Raw genomic sequence first — 27,517 nt, forward strand, 5'->3', positions numbered from 1 at the left:
CTTTCACCAATGTAACCTGTATTGGCCTGGAGAGGGAAGCTCTTCTGAAGTTCAAGCATGGTCTCACTGATCCTTCGAGACGCTTATCGTCGTGGACGGGAGAGGAATGTTGCAAGTGGGAAGGGGTCGAATGCAACAAGAAGACCGGTCATGTCCTGAAGCTGGATCTTCATAATCCCTGTATTGAAGATATCTATATTGACATCTTCATACCTTCAGATATGTGCATGCTGGGAGGTAACATAATTCCTTCTTTGATTGAACTGAGGTATCTGAAGTATCTAGACCTCAGTCTCAACAACTTTTCAACCCAGAAAATCCCAATGTTCTTTGCTTCTCTTCAGAAATTGGAGTGTCTTAACCTCTCAAATGCAGGCTTCAACGGAGATATTCCTAAGCAGCTCAATAACCTTTCCAAGTTACAGTACTTGGATCTTAGTACTGACTCCCTTTTGGATTATTTAACCTCGAACGACCTTGGTTGGGTGTCAAAATTATCTTCCTTGAAATACTTGCACATGTCCGGTGTTGGCCTTTCGAAAGCCAAAGATTGGTTTGGTTCCATTAACATGCTTTCATCTTTGCAATCTTTAGGATTGAGCAATTGTGATTTGCACGATATTTCTAGCTCTTTGCAGGCCAATTTCACCTCCCTTAGATTCCTTGATATAAGTCATAATTATATAAATTCTTCTATCCCGCCATGGATCTATAACTTGAGCAAGCTAGAACACATTGATTTGTCTTCCACCCTTCTTTCTGAAGGACCTCTTCCCATGGCAATCATCGAGAATAATCAAAGGCTTGCCTTCTTTGATGTGTCTCAAAATTCGCTACAAGGTGGATTTCCAAAAAACTTGAGCAGTCTTTGCAAATTGCAAGTGGTACGATTAAGTATGAACTACTTCAATGGGAATATCTCCAGCATTTTAGATAGTCGTCTCGGTTGCGTACAAAGTAAGTGGAAGATCTTTGATGTTTCCACCAATTTTTTTAGTGGTGACCTACCAAATCAATTCGGAGAATTCAAGGAACTAGAGCACCTTGATCTTTCATCAAACTCGATTTCTGGTTATATTCCTGCCAATTTGGTGGAGCTTGCATCTCTAAGAGAGTTAGATCTAAGTTATAACAAAGTAAGCGGGACCATTCCAGAGAGTATTGGGCGACTATCGAATCTAAAGGAGCTCTATCTTAAGCAGAATTTTTTGTATGGAGTTATAAGTGAACTTCACTTTGAATATCTCGAAAGCTTGATTAGCTTAGACATTTCCTCCAATGAGCTCATATTAAATGTGAGCTCTACATGGGTTCCACCATTCCAAGTTCGCAAGATAGATTTATCAGATTGTAAAGTGGGACCTGAATTTCCAAAATGGCTTCGAACACAGGGGAACATTACCTGGTTGACAATGTCAAATGCGAGCATCTCAGATAGCATTCCTGATTGGCTCTACGACATCTCCTCTAACATTGAATTTTTGGATATGGCAAGTAACATGCTTGGAGGCCAACTTCCCCAAGATATTGGAGACAAGATGCCACGGTTAACGGAACTGATACTTTGGAGTAATAATATCACCGGTAGCATTCCAAATTCTTTGTGCAAGTTGAATAAGCTGTCTACAATTAATCTCTCAAAGAACCAACTGTCTGGGAGACTTCCTCAATGTTGGGGAGCATCGCCAACAGTGGCATATATGTTTGGAGATAACAAGTTAAATGGTCAGATTCCGAAGTCTTTGTGCCATTTGCAGCAATTATTGTTGCTTAGCCTAGAGAGGAATGGCTTTAGTGGAGTAATCCCAAGCTGCTTGTCAAATCTACCGATGTTGTTCCTTGATCTTAGCGACAATGAATTCACAGGTAGGTTACCTCCATTTGGGAAACATTCTCAATCATTCACAATGATCAATTTAGAGAAAAATCGCCTCGTTGGAGGCATTCCTCCACAATTTTGCCAACTTAGCTATCTCCGTTTCTTGAGCCTAGCACATAATAATATTTCTGGACCCATTCCCAATTGTATCGACGGGTTCTTGTCTATGGTTGATTATGCGGGTCATTTTGGGGGTTGGCAGATGCCTATTGTCGTCAATGTCATGGTTGACACAAAGGGAACCAGCCAAATGTATGGTGATACGCTTGTATACTTCTGCTCAATCGATCTTTCAGCGAACATGCTGGATGGGCAGATACCAGAAGAGTTCACTAGGCTTGCCGAACTTCAAAATCTGAACCTCTCTCAAAATAATATGAGTGGACACATCCCCTCAAACATTGGTGACTTAAAAAATTTGGAATCTCTTGATCTTTCCAGAAACAAACTTTCAGGTACCATCCCTCCGGGCATATCCAACATGGACTTCCTTAGTCATCTGAATCTGTCCTTCAATAGACTCTCCGGCCCTATTCCGTCCGGCGACCATCTACGCACTGTGGACGATGAATCTGTTTATCGCGGCAACGACGGACTCTGTGGAGATCCTCTTCCGAAGATTTGTCCTGGAGATGAGCCACCCGATATTGATGAGCGTGACGGTGATAATTCCAGTGGAGATAAGCCTAGCGAAGACAATTTGGATATCCACAATTGGTTCTATGCAGGATTGGGACCAGGTTTTGCAGTGGGATTGCTGGGATTCTGTAGCATCTTGCACTTCAATCGATCTTGGAGGATCTCTTACTTTCGAGCGATGGACAAGGCCATTGAGAAATTTTCAATGACAACGATGATCGCCACGCTATGGTTCAAGAGAACGTTTGTACAACGAGAATAGGAGCTTGTTCAGCTGGTAAAACTGGCTCCTTTCCTGCTATCCATTTCTTGCATCTTATCTGGGTGGAAACCATTATTGATTATATTTGGCATCTGCAACAGAAAAGTGGAGAGCTGGAGAAACTTGCCCAACTTTTAAGAAGTGCTTTGTGTTTTCAGATGGATAAACAAAATGTCTTTTTAGTATTCAACTTATCTTTTTCTGGTGTTTGTTTAGTACGTGGAAGGACGATTATGGAAGATACATTCTCCTTTTGTTTGATGTACTCCATTTGAAGTCTTTTTTAGTGCAATACACATATAATGCGCTGTCACGTTTAACAATAGTTTGATTTAGTAGCTAAAAGGAAAGAGAGCAATAAGTATCATAGATAATTCCTTCGGGCGACATGTGAATCATTTAACGATACTAGTAAGAAGTGAAAGGCAATATCCTTGCACAACAGGGCATTAGGTGTCCTTTGGGAGGATGGAATGAGGAACTTCAATGGATGATTAGGGCAACAAAGGGCAAAGATTTGACGGCTAGACTCCTTAAGGTATCCTTTCTAGCAACCATTTATGGCATATGGATGGAGCGCAACCGAAGACGGTTTCAAAACAAATCAATTGATATCCATATTATTTTGGCCAACGTGTGTAAAAATGTAAAAGGTAGAGCTTCACTCTACCAAAACATTAAACCTTCTTAGACAAATGTTGTATTGGCTACTATGTAGAGACTTCCTATCTCCATCTTCTCAAATTATTAGTACCATTTGTAATGCCGGAGGATACCCCTAAGCTGTTGTACGTCATTCGATCTATAATACTGACATTTTACAACAAAAAAAAAAATAAAGTGAAAGGCATCATTGATTTTCATGCACCAACTTGAGTGCGAGTAGTAGGGTACAAACTTCCCTTGCTTGTTTATATGTTTGTTCATTTTACATTATAATTAGGATTGTGCGGTTATAAAACTCTACCGTTATAAACATGATGCTAATTATGTTACTTGAATTGTTCTCACACTTAACCATTAATATGCCAAACTAGTACCCTATGCCACATTTATCTGAAATTAATATCCATTTCACTAAAAATATCGAACTTGCATCTCATGACACGTTTATTCCAAACTAATTTTCATCACACAAAAAATCCCAAACCGATAAAGTTAAGAATAATGTACTATCTTGGCAAATTAAATAGAAGTAAAATATATTTGTTCATCACTATCTGTTATTGAACTTGACATAGATAAACTCATTATTTCTGTATTAACTTACTAATAATTAAATGACCAAATAATTTGCCTATCCAAGTTTTTTTAACACAATTTGAAACTTACTTACCACAGTTATTGATTACATTTTTCACAGTATTCTTGATTTTTCTTGCTTGTTTACTTCCACGCATGATTGTCAGTCAATATTTTGATTAATGATTTCTCTGGACAAATGCGAAACACACTAAAGGATTTGACCATTGATCAATTGAGATATTAAGATTTTATTTTAGTAAATAAATAACTGAAGATTTGAAAAAAAGCTCCAATCATATATCGAACTCGCCATCTATGTTCAAGAGTTAAAAACCCTACATGCTTCCACATGAAATATTTGGTCATTTGTCACATATCATTTCTGATGCTTGAATTTAATAAATAGACCATGAAACCTGATCGTGGCCTTTTTAAACCTTAAGTTCTCTATTGACCAAAATTAAAACCACAGTCCTCAATTGGCCATCAACCAAGTAAGTTTTGTTTTCACACTTATCCCTAATTTTCTCCTATCCAATACCACTAAAACAATGCACTCAGGCAACCTAGCTTTTTTTCCAACTGCCACGATAATTGGACATACCATATCGCTAGGTTAGGGCATCAAACCATTCTAGCGATCCCTAGCGATCGACGATCTTAAGTGATAAACTTAAATGCGATACTTAGAGTGATTGCTATAATGTATTCATATGGATTAAAGTTATTTTATTTTTGGACTCCTATTAGATTCATTGTCAATGTAACAAATAAGTTACACACTCATCATTGAACTATTAACATGTGGAATCATTCCGCTACACAACTAAGTTCAAGTACACATATTACCCATTTAACAGGGAACACGTAAATTTATTGTTACACTAAGACTCCCTTTGTTTTGCAAGAAATGAATGATTTGAAAAATATTTTCCTAAAAATAATTACTTGTATCGTTTGAAATAATTAAGCAATGAATTTTTTTTTCATTATCAACAATATTTTATATCTAAAAATTTTTGTGGACGGTGAAAATATTTTTCCTTCATTTATTTTGTATGCGATATAAGTGATCATTTTTAGGAAATATTTTTCAAATCATTCATTTTTCCCCGAACAAATATATTCAATGGTGAATCTATAATAGTCTTCTTCTTTTTTTTCTTGACTAAATGCTTGTGTGTAACTGTCCAATCCCTACGTGGAATTAATCATGATTTTCAGTAAAAATCGCTAGAATCCCAAAAACATCGCCCAACTCACTCACTTCCCTTTCCAAAAACCCTAAACAGCAGTTATTTTTTTCCCTCGGCATCGCCGAGAGGAATTGCATGCCACCACCATCATCTTCTTTACTCCTCACCAGACTCGCCTCATCAACTTCCTTCGACTCTTCGATGGCTCGCATTTCTGCATCTCTCGCCACTTGTCTCTCCACTCGCTCTCTCTCTCCTTCCCCGATCTCTCCCGCGATGGACGAATTAGAGTCGTTTTTTCTCGCTCCGCAAAGCCCTCGCGGACAAGCAGGCCACCGTGCCGTCCGCACCCTCAGGGCCAGGAGGGCACTGAAGCCGGAGATTGACGCCGCTGTCGCAGCCCTCAATGACCTCAAGATCGATAAGGCCAGCATCGAGAAGCAGCTCCAGGCCGCTGTCTCCAGTGTGGTCACTAGGGAGGCGTTCCGTCAGGCATCATCAACATGCTCGAGCGCCATCTGTTCTACACCGGGTGTCGCCGAGATCTACGACCACAGCCCGCCCGGCTATGCTGACGTTCTGGCGTTAGGTTAGTCATGGAATTGAGTTGAATTGGTGTACATAGTATCAAATGCTTTAGCCGATAATAGTTTGTTGCTGCGAATTGGTGTTAAGGTTTTAGTTTTCCCTTCTTGGCCGAATTTGAATTTATGAGTTTAATGCGTTCGATTGCTCCCTAGTTTAGTTAGTTAGACGAAGGGAATCGTTTGATGACGTTTGTGAAGTGATTCGTCAAAATTCAAATTTAGAACTAGGCTGATCGTGACCCAGGCCTTTTACAAAGTTAGAACTAGGCCATTATAATGAATGAAAGCGAATTTATGTCCGAATGATAGGCACAAATTATTTATGTAGTTCTTTATATTAATAAAAGGATGGAGAGAGGCAATCGGCGCGATTACTTCCTTCAGGAATTACCCTAAAATCCCAGCCGCTACATATGTGATCATATTTCGACATTCACCTTATTAACGTTGAACCAATACCAAATCAACCACATCCAAGCTATGACTCTATAGCCTCCAATAGTGCCTAAAATAAGAAATGGAAGAGGTATATCACACGAAGCCAAGTTTTGGTTGACTCGTGAAGTATGACACCGTCCTTCTTCTTTTTTTGTTGGGTTGAAAGTATGATACCGCACTTGATACTTTACTTTTGGGATTAATACCACGAAAAACCCTAAACTGGTACACCTGTGATAAATTTATCCAAAACTATTTTTTTTACCACAAAAAACCCCAAACTGGTACACCTGTGACAATTTTACCCCGAACTATTTTTTTGACCACCAAAAACCCCAAACTGGTACATCTGCGACAATTTTACCCATAAATAATTTTTTAATATTATTTTTTATATTTTCGAATTTTTTGTAGTTTTTCTTTTTTTTCTTTTATTTTTTCCTTCATCTTCTTTATCTTCAACCTCTGGCCGGTCGCCGGTCTGGCGACCGGCCAGAGGCAAGGGCTGGCGAGGTCGGCCCCACCGGCCGCTTATGAGGCCGACCTCGTCGTTGCTGGGCGAGGTTGACCTCGCCGACAACTGGCGAGGTTGGCCTTGCCCACCCTTGGCGATGGCAAGGTCGGCCTCATTAGCGGCCGGCGGGGCCGACCTCGCCAGCAACTGGTGAGGTCAGCCTTGCCCACCGTTGGCGAGAGGTCATCCTCGCCGTCGCTGGCAAGGCTCAACCTCGCCGCTTCTGGGCGAGGCCGACCTCGCCATTTGCCGGCGGGGCCGAGCTTGGCCAACGACGGCGAGGACAACCCCTCGCCGGCAACTGGCGAGGTCGAACCTCGCTAGGGGTGAGGCAAGGCTGACCTCGCCGGCCCCCGCCTATGGCCGGTTGCCGGACCGGCGACCGGCCATAAGTTGAAGATAAAGAAGATGAAGGAAAAAAACTAAAGAAAAGGAAAGGAAAAAGAAAAGAAAAGAAAAAATAAAAAAATTTGAAAAATAATATTAAAAAATTAGTTCGGGGTAAAATTGTCGCAGGTGTACCAGTTTAGAGTTTTTGGTGGTCAAAAAAATAGTTCGGGGTAAAATTGTCACATGTGTACCAGTTTGAGGTTTTTTTTAGTCAAAAAAATAGTTTTGGGTAAATTTGTCACAGGTATACCAGTTTAGGGTTTTTCGTGGTATTAACCCTTACTTTTGATAGGTTGAACTTGGAATGCTTCGAGAGGGAAGAGTTGGTGAAATTCAAATGCTCAGCTTGTAAAAAGCCAATCATGAGACTCTTTAGTAAAAATCGTATGCTTGACCATGAACTGGGGAATGCAATAAGTGATATTGTCGAAAACTCTTTTGCATGATACGTCTGAATCAAGTCTATTAGGCTAAGTAAATAAAGTTAATATCTCTATGGTTGAGGATATATCATCTCACACACCAAAAAACAAATACTAAGCATTCGGAATCGGATTACGAGCAATAAATTGATTAGAATGACTATATTGGAGTTTTCCGAAAGGTTTACGATTAAATTAATAAAATTGTAAAGCTTAAGACTAAATTGATATTTGTATAGTAGGTTTATGACCGATTGGACAATTTCCTACAATTATATAAAAAAACTCTACTTTTAAGAATTACGAATTTTTTCTTCCCCAAAAAAATTGTCAATGAGTTACTTTATGAATATTCTATTTAGTGGGAAAATGTGTAAATTAATAGCTACATCATCATCACTGTCTTTTGCATGCACGCATTGCACACATAAGTATCGTGGGCCTTTACCCCCACTTGTCCCAGGAAGCAAGTCCAAGTGGGCCACGTAGTCTAACAAAGCCCACTGAAACTCAAATGAGAGAGAGAAGAGAGAGAGAGAGAGAGAGAGAGAGAGAGAGAGAGAGAGAGAGAGAGAGAGAGAGAGAGAGAGAGAGCACTTCATTCTTCCACTGATTATTTTAAATAGTTCACTTCTTTGATTTTTTCTATCTCTCAAATGATTATTTTAAATATATATTCATATCCATATGCGTGGATTTTTTTTTTGCGAGATCGTAATAAGTATGACTTTGTATGGCTAAGGCTATCAATATATGTATCAGTTAAATTTATCAGCTTTTTCTTAAATTACATGTGAAATGGAAACTTACGGTGAAGAAGAAAGAGTAACTTGGCTAAGAGGAAAATTAAATTGTCCCCAAAATTAATTGTCTAGTCCAACTTTACAATGTAAAGTATAATGTCAAAAATCCTATGCTTATACATGTGCAATTAATTTTAGTATTAACATCAAATGTCTGTAGGTAAATATGTAAAGTTTATAGCATTTCATTTTAATAGAAAGTATTAAAAAGAATAAAAAAAGATCAAATATATCAGAAAAAAAAATTCCCTTCACCAATTCAAATCAAACCCACTTAGAGTGGGACAAATAGGGATATGGATTACAACTGACACTAAAAATAAACAAATGAGGATTGAGGTTAGTGAATCACGTAACGTGTGACGTGTCACTCTCGATTGCGCGCCAAGTGTAATTGAGACCGGACTCAGTGGAGCTCGAGCCAATTTGAAATTGACTTATAAGCTCCGGCTCAAAATGATATATGTGAATGTGGTGCGGATGTTTTCTGTTCGATAAATTCTAGTCCACCAAAAGCCCAACGATGTGGAATCGAGAGGACATTAGGCTAACTTTGATTGATAGATTGATGTACGAGGATGATGTTGGGCTGAACTAAGCTCGTTATACTCGAACTGCAAGTTGGGCTCTGAGAGATTGGGATGGACATCATGCGATGCAGAGTTCCTGTTTCTTTTCTTAGGCCATTCCTTTGTTTATATGAAACTAGCAAAGGAGCGCACGTCTTACGTGTATGCAAGAATGCAACATTTGAAAGATTAAGCAAAACCATCCTATCAAAAAATATTTGAATACAAGAAATTGATAGAAATACACAATTAAAAAAATGCACGTTGCATAGAGATTGGCACAAAGAAAAAATGCAAATAAATTGTACACATGCGTACGTACATATGTAAAGAGAACGTTATTTGAAGATTTGAAATTCTTTTGGAGGTTTTTGTAGGATAGAAAAGATTCGGATTCAAACTTTGAAATATATGAGTGATGGCATAAAATTATAAATTTACGTATTTGTCTTTAAAATTTGTAAAACAAGTAATCGAGGATAGTTGAGGAAGAAATAAAATGATTGAGTATCCATAAAAGTAGGCAGTCCACTTTACTTTATCAATAGTATAGACGGTGTTATATTATAAGCTATTATAATTCCGGTGTAAAATAACAACATAGAACAATATCATCTACGGAAGAAACAATGATATGTTACTTAAATTTGTATGTAATAAATGTCTTACATGATGATAGTACATTTCACGTTACCTGAATACATTAATCTCAATAAAATAATGCATGTGCCCACCAAACTAATTAGTAAGTAGATCTCTCTCTCTCTCTCTCTCTATTTTTTTTCTATTACTCATGGCACACAACACTTGCTCTCTCTCAGTGAAAGTAGATCTACTTGGGCGTGCGAAAAAAAATGTTGACAAAAATCGACGGAGTCTAAGACATTTGAACTTTAGACAATTGGAGAGCGATCGAAATCATTCCATGGTTCCACACTCGAGCACAAAGTGCACAAATGAGACATGGATGGAGTGATAAATCTGTAAGTGCCGTGAAATGTAAATTGCGAAGAAATTAAAAGATATTGAAATAAAAATATATTAGAAGGAAATTATAGGAATTAAAATGTAGAAGGAAGCGAAAATACAAGGAAATTGAATGGATAAACTCTCGGCAGAGTGTTGATACGTGCATGTGTTTTTGTTTCCTTATGACCCCTAAGCCTCTTTAATGTTCTTAAAGAGAAGTTGAACCACGTCTGTGACACTTTTCTTGTCATCCTCCTATTTTGGGGGCAACCGCTTGATCCCGTGATACATTGCCACTATGCCCACCAGGTTGCTTCGACTGCACACTGACTTCTGTTTGCAAATAAATTTTTGCATTGCATGTCATTGTCAACCACTTGTCATCTTGGTTTTCAATTTTTTGTTTGTTCATGCGCATTGCTTTTCTCTTAATCGTGCTTCCACTTTCTTTTGTCTGCCACATACTTAGCAGTCAGCATATGCTATTTCGAATTATTGGAAAAAATAATTCTGGAAATAACCAATTTCTGGAAGGTCAGCACTTTTTCCACACCACCGGGGAAGAAGTTAAAAGGATATTAAAATGAAAATATATTTCGAGATTATAGGAATTAAAATGTACAAAGAAGCGAAAATACAAGGAAATTGAATGGATGAACTCTCGGGGGAGTGTTGATATGTGCGTGCGAGCTTTGTTTTCTCCTAACGCCTAAGCCTCTCGTGTTCTTCACGAGAAGTTGAACTGTCAGTGACACTTTGCTTGAAATTCTCCAATTTTGGTGGCAAACCGGTTGATCCGTGACGCATTGCCTCTATGGCGACCAGGTTGCTTCGACTGCACACCAACTTCTATTTGCAAATAACTCCTTGCATTGCGCGTCAACCACTTTGTCATCTTCGTTTTCAATTCTCTGTCTGTTCATGCCCATTGCTTTTCTCTGAGTCGAGCTTCCACTTTCATTTCGTCTGAAAATGACAAATTTTACGGGAACATACCTTGACAATTGCCGGTCTTAGACGTACGCAGTGCTGTAAGCATCCTCTCTTTTCTTGTTTTTTTGTTTGTCGTCCTCCTTCGATCGTTATTACAGAATAGAGATTGACGTGTATTTTGGGGTTGATTTTGATGGGTTGATGACCGTTTGGCGGGTCTTGGAAGGCATGACTTGGAAAGTTGGAGTCGTCCTTCAGGAAGTCATGGCGGGCGGTGATCAGAAAATGACCTGAAGAATTTTTTATAGCGACTCTTTTCTTGCTGAATCAAGACCATTGTACTCGTGATTGAAGCAATACTTGTTCTCAGGTCCTAAAGAACCTATGGCGTCTTATGGTGGTTTTGTGTCTACCCTCTTATGGGCAATCTTTGTCATTCGAGTAATCGAATTCGGTCATTCCAAAGCTTCGACCAATGTAAGCTGTACTGATACAGAGACGGAAGCTCTAAGTTCAAGCATGGTCTCAAATGAAAGTTGGTAGCTCCAAACAAGTTGTTAAGACAATTTGAGAGAAGTTGGTAAATTACTTTAATTTAAGTTAAAAGTTTCATGTAAGAGTTAATAAATTCGAAACTTTTATTAAGTTATGCATATAAATGTTGGTAAGTCACTTCAAAATCCAATAATTTGCAAATTGTAAAAGAATTGGTAATTCAAAGAATTTTTTAATAAATACCAATAAAAAAAAGTCACCGATCATTTTTTTTCATCAATAATTTTTTAACACTTACCAATGTAAAACTGCCTCTCATTGCTATTTAATTGCGGAAAATTGAATGTAGATATGAGATTAGAAATCTAGTCCAAAAGGCATAATGAGATCCAGTACATGAAAGATCTATGAGGTTGTTCCGACGTAATTTGGCCAAAAAATTAGGATACAGTCGAGAACAATAAAATCATGCATATTTGGCATCCAAAACAACTTTTACAGAAAGAATAATGAACAAAACCATAACTTAAATTTATCAAATTGTCACATAATGCTATAACCATTTGAATCAATTTCCTAAGACGTTTTAATTTTGCAAAGATTTTCCTTCACATGATTGTGCTATTTCACTGGTCATTCAAATGAAGAGATTTTCTTCTTCAAAATGAAGAACCTTCGAAAACAAGCGCAGAGACCCACCTATGTAAAGGCCCTCGCGGGATTTCTCCTTTGCATTTATATGAGAAAATTGTCCAAAAAGTCATAAACATATTATACGGATTTTAATTCAGTCCTAAATTTTTTAATTTGGCCAATGTAATACTAAACTTTTTGACTATTTTCCAATGTAATCCATCCACCCAATTCAGGCTAGAAATCGCTGGCGTAGCGATCCAATCAGCGTCGTCCATCCTACATGGCACGATAAGCATTTGATGTGGACTATCTTAAATGAAACGACGTAGTTTTGAAATTATTTTCTCAATTTTGTTTCTTTTATTTTTCTTTTTTTTCCCAATTCTTCTCTTCTCTTCTATTCATCTTCTTCCCTCTGCCGACATGGACCGACAGGTCGTTAGCGTGTTGGTGATGGCCGATGACCCTCGCCCAAAGCCAGTGAAGTTCCAAGATGGGTTCCGGGATGAGCTCAAGGTGTAAGTTTTGGCACACGTGAAGTTCGACAACCTCGGGGTCAACTTGGAGAAGGAGCCGGAGCCGAGGGACTGCCTCGACACAATGGACTTCCTCACAGTGACATGAAGCTTGCTGTCATTGTGGATCTCGGCATCAGCCTTAAGGAAGTCCCGGTCATTGAGCGAGATGACATCAGGCTCGACCTTGATAGAGCATTGGAGACAATGAAGATTATCTAAAGGAAAAATAGAACTTCAAAAAAGCCTAGATCTAGAGAGACGATTTGGCGTACCATTGTATCCTCCACCTTGAAGGAGACCATGAAAAAAATGAAAAAGGAAAAAGAAAGAAAATTTTAAAAAATTTGCAAAACAATGGCGTTCAAATTACCTCCCCACATCCTTACCAAAAAAATTACCTCCCCACATCAACTGCCGGCCGTGCCATGTAGAATGGTCGATGCTAACCGAACTGCCACATCAACGATTTCCAGCCTAAATTGACTAGATATACTATATTAGAAATCGTCAAAATGTTTAAGACTGCATTTGTCAAATTGAAAAATTTATGACTGAATCATTATCCATATAATAGATTTAGGATTTTGTTGGATAATTATCTCCATTTTTATCGTGGTATAGGTTACTAATCTAGATGTTGCTTAAATAAAAGGAGGGTTGCCTATTTCTGTTAAAAAATGAAGGTTACTAACCCGCTTTAGTTTTCATAATACTGGTCATTTCGAGATTAATTAGGGTGCGGTGGAGGGCCGACACCAGCAATAACCAATTTTTAGAGATCATAAATCATACACTGACAATGACCGGTTTTAGAGGTACGCAATGCTGTCAGCATCCCTCTTTCTTCGTATTTTTTTGTTGTCCTCCTTTGAACGCTATTACAGAGATTAAAGATGACACGCGTTTTGGATTGATATTGATGGGTTGACCGTTTGGCAGGTCTTGGAAGGCATTGACCTGGAAAAGTTGGAGTTGTCCCTTAGGAAGTCATGATGGACAGTGATCAAAAAATGACCTCAACGATATATTATAGTGACTCTTTTCTTGGTGAATCAAAGACCATTATCCACATGATTAAAGAAATACTTGTTCTCAGGTCCTAAAGAACCTATGGCATCTTACGATCGCCTTGTGTTTGCCATCTTATTGGCAATCTTTGTCATTCATGTAATCGAATTCGGTCATTCCATTGCTTCGACCAATGTAAGTTGTATTGGTGCAGAGAGAGAAGCTCTTTTGAAGTTCAAACATGGTCTCACTGATCCTTCGAGACGCCTGTCGTCGTGGACTGGAGAGGAATGTTGCAAGTGGGAAGGAGTCGAATGCAATGAGAAGACTGGCCATGTCCTGAAGCTCGATCTTCATAATCCATGTACTGAAGAGATCGATATTGACATCTTCGAACCTTCAGATAAGTGCATGCTAGGAGGTAACATAGTTCCTTCTTTAACTGAACTAAAGTATCTGAAGTATCTGGACCTTAGTGTCAACAACTTTTCAACCCAGGAAATCCCAATGTTTTTGGCTTCTCTTCAGAAATTGGAGTATCTTCACCTTTCATATGCAGGCTTCTACGGACATATTCCTAGGCAACTCAGTAACCTTTCCAAATTACAATACTTGGATCTTAGTAGTGATTTCGGTTTGGGTTATATAACCTCGAACGACCTTGATTGGGTGTCGAAATTATTTGGCTTGAAATTCTTGCACATGTCATATGTTGGCCTTTCGAAGGCTGAAGATTGGTTCTGTTCTATTAACATGCTTCCATCTTTGCAATCTTTAGGATTGAGATACTGTGAATTGCAACATATTTCTAGCTCTTCACAAGCCCAATTTCACCTCTCTTAGATTCCTTGACATTGGGTATAATAGCATAAGCTCTATTCCGCCATGGATCTATAACTTGAGCCATCTAGAACATATTGATTTGTCTTCCAATGATTTTTTGAAAAGCCGCCTTTCCATGGCAATCTTCGAGAATAATCAAAGGCTTGCCTATTTTGACGTGTCTCTAAATTTGATACAAGGCGAATTTCCAAAAAACTTGAGCAGTCTTTGTAAATTGCAAGTGGTACGATTATATGTTAACCACTTCAATGGGAATATCACTAGCATTTTAGGTGGTGCTCTTGGTTGCGTACAAAGTAAGTGGAAGATCTTTAGTGTTTTTGACAATAATTTTAGCGGTGACCTACCAAATCAATTCGGAGATTTCAAAGAACTAGAGGTCCTTGATCTTTCAGGGAACTCGATTTCTGGTTCTATTCCTACTAATTTGGGGGAGCTATCATCTCTAAGAAACTTGTATCTAAGCAATAACAAATTGAGCGGGACCATTCCAGAGAGCATTGGGCAACTATCGAATTTAAAGGAGCTCCATTTTGAGCATAATCTATTGTATGGAATTGTTGGCGAACTTCACTTTGAAAATCTCAAAAGCCTGACCAGTTTAGACATTTCCTCTAATAAGCTCATATTAAATGTGAGCTCTGCCTGGGTTCCACCGTTCCAAGCTCGTGACATAGATTTGTCGGATTGCAAAGTGGGACCTGAATTTCCAAGATGGCTTCAAACACAGAGGAACATTACCACTTTGTCGATGTCAAATGTGAGCATCTCAGGCGGCATTACTGATTGGCTCTACAACATTTCCTCTAACATTGAATCTTTAGATATCTCAAGCAACATGCTTAGAGGCCAAGTTCCCCGAGATATTGGAGACAAGATGCCACGATTAAGAGTATTGAGACTTTGGGGTAATAATCTCACCGGCGGCATTCCGAGTTCTTTGTGTAAGTTGAATAGGCTGTTTGAAATTAATCTCTCAAAAAACCAACTGTCTAGGAGACTTCCTCGATGTTGGGGAGCATTGCAAGATTTGTGGGCTTTTGCATTTGGGGATAACCAATTAAATGGTCAGATTCCGAAATCCTTTTGCCATCTTCAGCAATTAGCCATTCTTAGCCTAAGGAGGAATGGCTTTACTGGAGAAATCCCAATCTGTTTGTCAAATCTACCGCTTTTTTTTATTGATCTTAGCGACAATGAATACACGGGTAGGTTACCTCCATTTGGGAAACATTCTCCATATTTGGCAGTGATCAATTTAGAGAAAAATCGCCTTGTTGGAGGCATTCCTCCACAATTTTGCCAACTTCGCAATCTCCATTTCTTGAGCCTAGCACAGAATAACATTTCTGGACCCATTCCCAATTGTATTGACAGCTTCTCGTCTATGGTTGATTCTGTGTATTTTGTGGTTTTTCTGACCATGAACACTCTCAATTTCGTGGTTAACACAAAGGGAACCAGCCAAATATTTGGCGATGTGCTTACATTCTACTTCTCGATCGATCTTTCTGCAAACATGTTGGGTGGGCAGATACCAGAAGAGTTCACTAGGCTCGTCGCACTTCAAAATCTGAACATCTCTCAGAATAACTTGAGCGGACACATCCCCTCAAACATCAGTGACCTGAAACACTTAGAATCTCTTGATCTTTCCAGAAACAAACTATCAGGTACCATCCCTTCGGGCATATCCAGCATGGACTTCCTTAGTCATCTCAATCTGTCCTTCAATAGACTCTCTGGCCCTATTCCGTCCGGCAATCATCTACGAACCGTGGACGATGAATCTACTTATCGTGGCAACAGCGAACTCTGTGGAGCTCATCTTCCGAAGATTTGTCTCAGAGACGAGCCACCCAGTAGTGATGGGCACGACGGTAGTGAAGATAAGCCTAGCGAACGCGATTTGGACATCCACAATTGGTTCTATGCAGGATTGGGACCGGGTTTTACAGTGGGATTTCTGGGATTCTGCAGCATCTTGCACTTCAAGCGATCTTGGAGGGTCTCTTACTTTCGAGCGATGGATAGGGCCATCGAGAAATTCTCAATGACAATGATGATCACCATGTTTTGGTTCAAGAGAACATTTCGACAACGCGAATAGGAGCTTGTTCAGCAGGTAAAACTGGCCCCTTTCCTGCTAACCAATATCTTGCATCTTATCTTGGTCGAAGCCATCATTGATTATTTTTGGCTGTGTGTGACAGAAAACTTGAGGGCTGGAGAAACTTGCCCAACTTTGAAGATGTGCTTTGTGTTATCAGATGGATAAACAGAATGTGTGTCTAGTATTCAGCTTATCGTTTTCTTCTCTTGTCTTTGTTCAGTACGTGGAAGGATGATTATGTTGAGTTGCGTTGACCGGTCAACTTAGAAGGAACAACTATGGAAGATACATTTTCCTTTTGTTTGATGAACTTCCATTTGAAATTCACGCAATCTAAGGTTTGGGAGTGTAATAAGTGCAATACACACATAATGCGCCGTCACGGTAAATAACACTTTGATTTAGTAGCGAAACGGAAAGAAGAGCCATTAGTATCACCGGTCATATCTTCAAGCAACTCGCGAATATTTTTACGATGCCATTAAGAAGTAAAAGGCATTGACCATATTCACGCATCAACCTGAGGGCGAGTACCAGAATACTAACATCCCTAGCTTCATTTTGAATCATAACTAAGATTGTGCGGGTATAAAACTCTATTGCTATAAACACGATGCTAAATTTGTTATTTGAAATTATCTCACACTAATACTATTAAAATGTCAAACTGGTATCCATGTCACATTTATCCGAAATTAATTTCCGTCTCACAAAAAATCTCGAACTTGCATTCCATGACACAATTACCTCAAGATAATTTTCGTCTCACAAAAAATTATATACCAGTAAAGTTCATGATAATCTATTATCTCGATAAATTAAATAGAGGTAAATATTATATTTATTTTATTTCACTATCAATGCAGTTGATAATCTGTTGTTGAACTTGGCATAGATAAACCCATTATTTCGTCATTTTGACCAACTAATAATTGAACGGCCAAATAATTCCCGATCCAAATTTCTTAATACAGTTTGAAACTTACTAACCACCATACAAATTTACAATCGCGGACGAATGTCAATTTCATGCTTGTTTACTTCCACACATGACTGTCGGTCAAAATGTTGACTAGTGATTCTAACTTTCTCTGGACAAATGCGGAAACAAACTTAACGATTTGGACATTCATCAATTGATGTCTCAAGACTTTATTTTAGAAAATTAATAACTTAAGATATCAAAAAAGCTCCAATCAAGTCTCGAACTCGCCATCAGTGGAATTCAAACTTTGAAAACCCTACGTGACTTCCACGTGAAATATTCAGTCATTTGCCACGTATAATTTCTGATGCTTGAATTTCACATATAACGAGCTTGAAACCCGATCATGGCCTTTTTAAAACCCAAAGTCCTCAATTGACCCAAATTGAAACCTAAGGCTTCAATTAGCCATCAACCAAGCGAGTCATGTTTCTACACTAATCCCTAGTTTTCTCCTATCCAATCCCACACAAAACAATCTACTCAGACAACCTCACGTTTTTTGCTACAATTATTTGATGATTGGACATACCTCTGTTTTAGCAATCGGCAATCTTAAGTGACAAATTTAAAGGCAATACTTAGAGAAGATTGGTATAATATATTTACATAGATTGAAGTTATTTTAATTTTGGGGTTTTATGAGATCCATTAGCGGCATAACGAATAATTTACACACGTATTAGTGAATTATCGACATGCAAGAGTTCTTAGCTCAAGCACACATGGTCGCATGAATTCTTTGTTAAAAATGAACAATATTATTTTATTTTTTTCCTTACTAAGATAGCCGGACATTAAATTCTTGTGCGAAACTGTCCAATCCGTCTATGGAAATAATCATAATTTCCATTAAAACTTGCGAGAATCCCAAAAGTATTAGATGTTTTAGCCTTAATAGTTGGCCGTTGCAAATTGGTCTTAAAGTTTTAGTTTTCACTTCTTGGCCGAATTTGAATTTATGAGTTTAATGCTTTTGACTTTATTTGTGAAGTGATTTGTCAAAATGCATATTGTCTAGAGAGAGTTCTGAGGAGAACCCGAGTGAAGTAACGGGAAAATAGGACCTTGACGGGCATTTACGTTAGCTAGAGATAATTTCCCAGAGACTTCCAGGTGGAAATGTGTGATTTGGTTCGATTTATGTGCCCACTACATTGGTACTGGGGCTGTTTACAACATCATAGCAATTCTCTGTCTGTGTGTACCACACACGTGCAAGGACGAATGAATGTGAGGACACCTGATTGTTTGCATAAAATCGGGTTTAATCCGAGATTGCGCACCTCCGACAACAAGATCTATTTTGATAAAGCTCGTCTTCAAAGTATAATGATTATGTGCACTTAGAAATGTTTTGAAGACTCATCAAAGATTGGTAGGTAAAAAATATGGTTCATGATAATCAGTCATTTCTTAAGAGGACAATGCATTCCAAGTATGGGCGAGAACTGAGCCTCCCACTGTTCTTTTTTATGTTTTTCCATCTCAGCTTTCTCAATTCGCACTCTTAACCGAATTAACAAGCCTCCGTTTTTTGGTCTGCTTATGTTTGTGAAGAGAGTAACAAGATGATGAGGAGACACTTCAGAGAAGTGAGGCAAAGACTGAGGGAAATGGGCTGCTGAGATACCAGACCTGAACAAAGCGGCTCGGGTGTGGCTTGGCACTTTCGACAGGGCCGAGGCAGCAGTCCTCTCTACGACAACGCGGCCCTTAGTTTCCAAAGTACCAAGGCCAAGCTCAGGCCCTCAGATTCAAAGGCACCAAGGCAAGCTCAATTTCCCCGGACGACTTCAAGGCAACACGAATGCTAGCATCATTAGGAACGTGCGCACTCGTAGCAATTTAAGGTCATTCTCCGAACAAAACGTCAATGCCATATCCTTTAAGCATACCTGGAACTGATCCAGTACGCGCAGCTTCTCTCCAATAGCGATGCGGACTTATCAGTCTTTGACACCGTTGTCTCAACGAGACCAGATAGCGAGATCATCTAGTTATGATTTTCAACGAGTTGAAGAATACAAGCCTGGTGACCGAAGCAAATGAAGAGGAAAGCGCTTTGGTATGTGCCTTTCGAACTTTCTCTTTGGAAATATATTGGTCTGCTTATATTGAAACGAGTCACAGATCCAAGCGTGTAGTTCTACCTTCGATTTGGGAGTTAATTGTTTGTGTTTCTTGCGAAAAAGAGCAGGAAAGATTTACCATTGGAATATGGTTTCGCAAGGATCAAAATTCGCATGCGGTGTGTTGTGTTTTCCGCTATCCCTAAATGGGTGCGGCCTCCGATTGCTGGCTCTCTTTAAAATTTTGGGTGAACATTATGACACTCATCAGAAAACCTCTCTCCCTTCCTCCATCTCTCCTTCTTTTAAGCCTCACTCTGCCTCTAGCGCTCTCTCTACCTGTCGCCGCTTTTGGAGTCCCTTCCATTGGGAGACCTCGGATATACTCATCGTGTGAGAGAGAAAGAGAGAGTTGGGTTTGTTTTGTGTATGTGGGAGTGTGTTATTGTTTAAAAATAAGTTAAGAAGTGTTTTGAAAGTATCATTAAAGTCCTAAAACTTTTATTTAATGCAAGCGGAGTTCTGAAACATTGTACAATCAGGGCCATTGAAGAATCCTGTTAACCTTGTCCAATTTGAGTGACAAAAATTGTTGACATACTGGTGTTTAGGATTGTTTCTTTTTTCTTTTCTTTTTCTTTTTTTTGTATTTGAGGAGTTGTGGCGCCAAGTGAGTGCCTTATCAGCAAAAAGCCCAAAAATAAAAGAAAAGCAAAAAACAAAGAATCCAAAAGAAGAAAAGAATATTGAGAGACAGCGCGCTGATAGAGCATCTGCGATGTTGCCACCTTCCATTCGATATTGAGGGTCAACTATGTTCGTCGGTGCCTGGGCTCTTTACAAAGTTAGAAGTAGACCTAGACTAACATATGGCGTTGCCTAACAATTGACAACAAATTTATATTAGCATGATAGGCACATGTTATGTCTGTAGGTTTTTTTTTTCTTTCTATCAATAAAAGGGTAGAGAGGGGGATAAGTGCGACTGCCTCCTCCAGGCAATTACCATAAAGATCCCACACCCACTAGATGTGTGATCATATTTCAAATTGGAATTTACCATTTTCGGAAGATTAGTGTTGGACAAAATACCAATTCAAGCATGCCCAAGCTAAGACTTCATAGCCTCCGGTAGTGCATAAAATTAATAAGAAAAAATGGAAGAGGAGTCTCTATCTTACTATGGTGCCTCCAACTATGGATACATTAACCATAAATTTCACGATTACCCTTTTTTTTTTGTACAGACTAATACCTTAGATTGAAAAGGCACCAGCCGATGGAGGGAGAAGATCAAGAAATATATTGCACAAACCAAATTTTTCAGCAGTCGAGTTATATTTAAATCGTGAAGTACGACGCCATGCTTGATATTTCACTTTCGTATAGTCCGAACGCTCTGACCATGAACTGGGGGAATGCCAATGAGCGATATTGGCGAGAATTCCTTTGCATAAAACGACGGAGTCAACTCTCCATTAGGCTTAAGTAAAAGATGAAGTTGTTAATCTCTAGACGTGGAGGATAATACATAATGCCTCCTTTGCTTCGAAAGTGCTCTATTGTCGGGAGCTAAACGTGTCATCATCATCCCTCCTCCGTCTTCTTGCATGCATGCATGGCATGCAAATTGTGGTGGGCCTCACCCCCAACTTGCCCCATAAAAGCAAAGTCCAAGTGGGCCCCCGTAGGGTCGTCCAAAGCCCACCTGAAACTCACACCTTTTCTTTGCACGCGGCTTTCCTGAGCAGCAAAGCCCACTTCCCAGGAGATGCAAAGCTTCATCCTTCTTCCGCCGAGAATCCCGATCTTAAAAGCTCAATTATCAAGTATTAGGGACATCGTCCACGACTAGAAAGTCCACTTTATTTTATAGGCCCAGGTAAAATCGCCGGATCTACGAAATTCCCGTTAATCTCATAGATCATATAAGATGGCGAGTGAAAATCCGAATGGATAGAGCGGCCAAAGTAAAATTATTTATGCTTTGGGAAAGTGGGAGATCGAATCCGTATAATCAAGAATTCTATAAGATCTATAGTTAATACAAAGAATAAATTCAAATCGATATATTTGTGATAAATTTACCTTCCATTAGTTTCTGTTCACTTTTATCGTCGAATTGTTGAGTTGGATAACATGTGAGAATTGATCGGTGTACCGAATTGAGATCAAGTATACCAATTTGTAATTTTTTGTGATAAATTTTGGTAAATGTATCGATTTGAAATTTTTAATGAATTTTGGGTAAAGTTTATCTATCAATTTGTGGCTTTTCGTGGGTTCAAAAAATAAAAAATGCGTGCCCTCCGATGAGAACACGCTTCGAGAATCCCGAAAACATCCCCCACTTGCTCTCACTCACTCATTCACTTCCCTTTCCAAAAGCCCTAAACAGACTCCTCGCTCACTCATTTCTTTTTCTTCTTCTTCTTCGCTCCTCGTCGACTTCCCTTTGCCCCCTCTCTTTTCCTCCATCTCCTCTCGCCTCCCTCCTTCCCCGACCTCCTCCTCCTCCCTCCTCCCCGGCGATGGGCCGCGCCGCCGAGGACGCGCTCCGCAAGGCCCTCGCCAGGCGGTCGTCGACGTCCAGGGCAAAGACCGTCCGCGCCCCTCGAGACCAGCGGGGCGCCGGAGCCGGAGATCGACGCCGCCGTCGCGGCCCTGAACGACCTCAAGATCGACAAGGCCGTCATCAAGAGGCAGCTTCAAGCCGCCGTCTCCGGCGCCGGGCTCTACGACTACGGCCCCGTCCGGCGGCTACCTCAGGTCGAACGTCTTGGCGTTCTGGCGTCAGGTCAGCCGTGCGAGGATTAGAGGATAATCTTCTAAAACATTCGGTTTGGATTTGCTTGACTATCAGTTTTTCTGCGGGTCTGAGCGTGTGAATCTTCTGTTCTTTCATTTCCGTTCTTAGCATTTTGTTGACGAGGAGCAGATGTGGGATGTGGAGTGCCCGTAGGCCCCTCCGGCGATTCTCTTCAAGGCGGCGGGTCTTGTGGACGACCCTACCGTCCTTATGGTGAAGGATGAGGAAACTGGGCGTTGGTATCGACCTCACCATATGCTCCAAGATTTTTGTCACGAGAAACTCCAAAAGGATCTGAGCATTGGTGCGGAGAAGGCGGCGGAACTCGAGCACCTGCTCGCGACTCTGTATCTCCTCTCTGCTAAGGAATTGGGTGCCAAGATAAGAGGGTATGGCATCACGGCTCCAGGCACCAAAAATGCTCTCTCCGATCCCCATCCGTTCAGCTTGATGGTTCAAGATTCCATAGTCCCATCTGGTTATTTAATGGAGTAAGTACCACCACCAATGGATGTCACACTGTCATGCTAATGGTGTAGAAACTTCCTTTTCTCTAGAATGTTGTTTTAGCTTTTGGTTTTACGCCTTTGGGATTTACTGTAGTTTCTTCTTTATTCTTTTGATCCCCTCTCGATCTGCTGCTGTAGGTGGTACATCCGACCTGAGATTGCGCCAGGCATTTTTGCGAATTTCAAAAGGGTGCATGAGTCTAACGGCAATAAGCTCTCCTTTGCTATTGCTCATACTGGTCGGACTTTCAGAGAAGAGGTAGTGCCATCATTCTTTCTGATCATCGTCACGTGCTTGGGTTTTAGGCATGATTTCTGCTCTGATACCATTGCGTAGCATAACTTGTCTTAAAACTGCATTACATGTAAGATTTGATTGTCTTGTTAGTCAAAATGGGCTTAAAACGTGGTCTCAGATATTTTCGTTATCTTCATCGGGCCTTTATATTTTAATCTGCGATTTGATTCTGATGGCTTTCACACGTGTAGATTTCTCCTCAAAATCGTCTTCTAATTGTCCATGAGTTCACTGTCGCTGAGATCGAGCATTTTGTCGATCCAGAAGATAAATCCCATCCAAAGTTTTCTGAAGTTGCAGATCTGGAATTGCTTATGTTCCCCGGGGAACGACAAACTGGCGAATCTCCTATTAAAACTCGGCTTGGTGAAGCAGTTTCAAAGGTTAGCTTGAATCAACTTTTGGACTTGATTTTTCTTCCCCTAACCTTTTCACTTTGAGTCTCACAGTTTCGATGCTTATTTTTAGGGAACTGTTACTCATGAGACTCTCGGGTACTTCATAGGGAGAACATTTCTGTTTTCAACTCGCCTCGGCATAGACAAGGATCACTTGCAGTTTAGGCAGCGTCTTGGGAACAAAATAGGACACTATGCAGCAGATTGTTGGGTTGCTAAAATTGAGAGTTCCTATGGTTGGATGGAGTGTGTTGATATTGCAGATAGGTCAGCATATGATTTACGGAAATTTACGGTAAGAGTTATGTTGCCTTCTTTCAAGTAGTTTTCTTTCCTTTTTTTGTTTTTGGAGAAGGCGCTCGGTCAGGAATATTGAAAGGATCGGCTGTATCATTTCGTTATCTCAATAAGTGAAATGATTTTATCATAAGGTCCTCTCGAGTCTTTTTGAAATCCTTCCAAAACTCTTCGTCTTGTTTCTAATTTCGAGGAAGCAGAAGCAAAGTTATGGAATGTGAATCATAAGCTGCCAACATGCCTAAGAAATTAATAATATTTTATTTTCATTTTATCCATATTACTTCTTTCTTCAATGATCTCTGTATGGCAAGGTGTGGTTTTGCTACATTGTATAGGTTCACATTTTAGCTGTCTTGTGTGGCAACCATTTGATGGATGACATATGTTATCCGTTGTTGCACACTTGTATTCTTTTGTCTAATATGCTGTTTGAAGGAAAACATTATCCGGCACGTTTTTAGGGGGTTGAAAACTGGATAAGAGAAAGTTTAGAGATGTATATGTTCCGCTAATCATAGAGGCATCTAGTTGGAGTGATGATTGTTGTCATTTGGACAGGAGAAAAGTGGAGCTGCTCTTAGTTGCCCATGAAAAATTTGCTGAACCCAGAGAAGTGGAGGCAACTCTTCAGACTAGTTAATTTTGCTAGCTATTCTTGGAGTACGTGGAGCAGGTTTCTGACCTTTATTTGTGAATGCTTGAGTTTGTTATCATGATTAACTAATCGAAGTATCAATGCAGAAACTGGTAATTGCTCCAAACGAGAAGGAACTAGGTCTTGCCTTCAACGAAAATCAGATGATGGTGACTGAATCTCTTTCGGTATATGCTCGAGGTTCCTCGGTTTTTGCTCTTTTGCTAAGTATGTTCGGAATCTGTTCCTTTACTTTATGCTTGCATTTGTCTTGTTAATACCAGTTAATGGATGAAGAGGAAGCTTTGCAGTTGAAGGCTGCTTTAGAATCCAAAGGGAAGGCTGGATTTCTCGTGCTCAAAGTGGGGAGGATGATAAAAATCACGGATAACATGGTCAAAATTTCTAAGCAAAAGATAAGGGAACATGAGAGGGTTTTTACACCATCTGTTATCGAACCGTCTTTTGGCATTGAACGCATAATATACTGCCTTTTTGAGCATTCTTTCTATACAAGGCTCGGCAAAGCAGGGGATGGACAACTGAATGTGTTCCACTTCCCTCTACATGTTGCACCTATCAAATGTACAGTTTTCCCATTGATAAAGAAGCCCGAGTATGAGTCAGTTGCTCAACTTATTAGCAGATCACTGACTGTTGCTGGTGTTAAGCACAGGGATGACAATACAGGTACTTATCCATTATATACTTTAGGTTCTTAATTTCTTGCATAAAATGAGTTTCTTTTGTACATAGTTTACATGAAGCTTATATTTTGGTCACTATCTTTTCTTTACTCACCATAGAAGCGGATTTTATCGAGGGGTGTTAATATCTGTTTCCTTGAAATTGTTATCATTTATCATCTAGGATTAGCTCCAAAGGTTGACTGACATCTCTTTTCTCTTGGCCTTTTGTTTCTTAAAACGGAGCTATGATTTCTGAAGCGTTTTATGTTTCGTCTGTGTTTACATGAATACTATATGTTGACCACTCTTCTCTTTGTCCTATTCACTATGTAAGGGGATTTTTTAGTGGGGTTGGAATGCCTGTTTTTCTAGGATCGAGTTCTTTTATCCTGATGCTACTATCAGCTCCAGAATGAATTGGCAACTTCTCTTTGTTCCTTGTTGAAATCTGAGCTATGATTTGTGGAAATTTCTAAGGTTTGTGTCAGGTTTGCGAATCTGAGTGATACACAAATATCTTATATGAGGACTTGTTTTGTTATGGAGCTGTATATTTGGGTTGAGATTTACTTTCTTGTCTTTGGTGAAAGCACCAAAGTTATATTGGATGATCATCTGCTACTGCGCCCTGGCGATGTTTACAGGCGACACCATAGGGAAGAGATATGCAATAGCCGATGAGCTTGGTGTGCCCTTTGCAATCACTGTCGATTCTCAAGTTGATGTGACCATTCGAGAGAGGGACAGCAGAGATCAAGTTCGAGCAAGTGTGGGGGAAGTGGTCTCAGTTGTGAAGGAGCTGATTGACGGGCACAGGACCTGGTCCGATGTGTGGTCGAGTTTCCCGCATCATACACCTGCATCTGCTGAACAAGATGAATAGTTGAGTTACTGATATCATTGTTTACGTAACTTTACATCACTTAGAATCAAACGTATGATGTCATTAGGTATCCAAGGTAGGAAACAAACGGTATACTTTTCATAGTATTTTGCTGGCTAAATATGTTACTTGTTCATGTTTTTTCCCCCTGTTAACACGGAGATAAAAACAACCAGGAAGTTGCAGATCTGCGGAGATAAAAACAACCAGGAAGTTGCAGATCTACGTTGGTCTCTTGATTTCCTATCGCTCAGTTGTCATGGAAATTCTGCTTCTCGAGATGGTGCAAATATTTTTCTATGAGCTTCTCTGCTTTAAAGTTACATATCATCAAGATCCACCACAACAGAAACCCTAGTTTCCCCTTGTTCACCCTTGTTCCGATATGCGTTCCGCTGCCCCCTTCGGTTGCTCATATGGACCTTGGATTTAAGGTGGATTGGGATCGATCTTGGATCCACAACATTTTACTTATGCGCATGCCGGATAGGTACATAGAGGTACAGCTAAAAGTTGGGATCACTGAATGCGGCGGCAACATTGGAAGACTCTTATTGTCTCGCGCCTCAGCCTCCGAGAGCTTGACCCGTGCCCGCTCTCTCTTCGCCGGTATCTCCTCTCCCAACATCGTTGCTTACCACACCATCATCAGATGCTATGCCCACTCTCTCCCTCTCTTTCTTCATGCAGATGCTACGCCGCGGCTTCTCGCTGGATAACTTCACCTTCCCTTTCGTCTTCAAGTCATGCTCTCGCTTCGGGCAGATGGGCCACTGCCTTCACGCCCTGATTGCGCAGATGCGGGATGTCAGCAATTTCAGCCTTAGGGGCTTTGGAATTGGGTAGGTGGGTCGATTGTTACGTTCGGAGAAATGGCTTGAGTTGGACGATTTCTGTTGGGACCGCTTTGATAGACATGTACTCCAGCTGCGGGTCGGTCGATGAATCGATGAATGTGTTGACTTGGACTGGGGCGATCAACGGGCTCGCAGTGCACGGCCGCGGTGGCGAGGCCCTCAAATTGTTTGATGACATGAAGAAATCGGGAATGCAGTTGGATTCTATGACGTTTTCCACGGTTTTGGGATAATGTCAACACAAGTATAGATAATGTTATATTTTGTAAAACGAGTAATTGAGGATAGTTCATAAGCAAATAAAATGATTGAGATCCCGTAAAAGTAAGAAGTCCTCTTTACTTTATCAATAGTACAGATAAAGTTATCATATAAGCTAGACATTAACCCATGCAAACTAAATTTCTTATTGATTCCATAATTGTTGTGTAAAATAACATGGAACAACATGTTTTATGTAAGAAAAAGTGATATGTTATATAAACATCTACAGAATAAATGTCTTATACGATAATAGTGCCTTCCATGTAACCTGGTGAAAAGTGCCAAAAAAGTCCTAAACCTTTTCTATTTGTGCCAATTTAATCCTAAAGCTTTTTTTTGTGCCAATTCAGTCTTAAACCT

General features: G+C 39.9%; 2 protein-coding genes and 1 pseudogene across 2 annotated transcripts; all 3 read left to right on the forward strand.

The window, feature by feature from the left end:
- Positions 1-211: 211 nt before the first annotated feature.
- Positions 212-16,786, forward strand: LOC115681791 (receptor-like protein EIX2). The gene is made up of 2 exons (XM_030605868.2): positions 212-2,795; positions 16,560-16,786. Exon 1 carries the CDS (start codon positions 222-224, stop codon positions 2,778-2,780), a length of 2,559 nt encoding a protein of 852 aa, XP_030461728.2. The 5' UTR covers positions 212-221; the 3' UTR covers positions 2,781-2,795; positions 16,560-16,786.
- Positions 14,462-16,456, forward strand: LOC115681793 (receptor-like protein EIX2). The gene has a single exon (XM_030605870.2). The coding sequence runs from the start codon at positions 14,462-14,464 to the stop codon at positions 16,454-16,456; it is 1,995 nt and encodes a 664-aa protein (XP_030461730.1).
- A 2,596-nt stretch (positions 16,787-19,382) lies between the features above and the next one.
- On the forward strand, positions 19,383-26,228 carry LOC115681795 (glycine--tRNA ligase, mitochondrial 1-like; annotated as a pseudogene).
- Positions 26,229-27,517: the final 1,289 nt, after the last annotated feature.

The sequence above is a fragment of the Syzygium oleosum genome, unplaced genomic scaffold (assembly GCF_021117445.2).
Source record: "Syzygium oleosum isolate NSW1041296 unplaced genomic scaffold, Sole_v2.1 Sole_v2.02, whole genome shotgun sequence".
NCBI lineage: Eukaryota > Viridiplantae > Streptophyta > Magnoliopsida > Myrtales > Myrtaceae > Syzygium > Syzygium oleosum.

What these genes read in the sequence shown, in the direction of transcription:
- LOC115681791 (XM_030605868.2), top strand. Translation starts at nt 222, where the DNA reads ATGTGCATGCTGGGAGGTAACATAATTCCTTCTTTGATTGAACTGAGG.
- LOC115681793 (XM_030605870.2), top strand. Translation starts at nt 14,462, where the DNA reads ATGGCAATCTTCGAGAATAATCAAAGGCTTGCCTATTTTGACGTGTCT.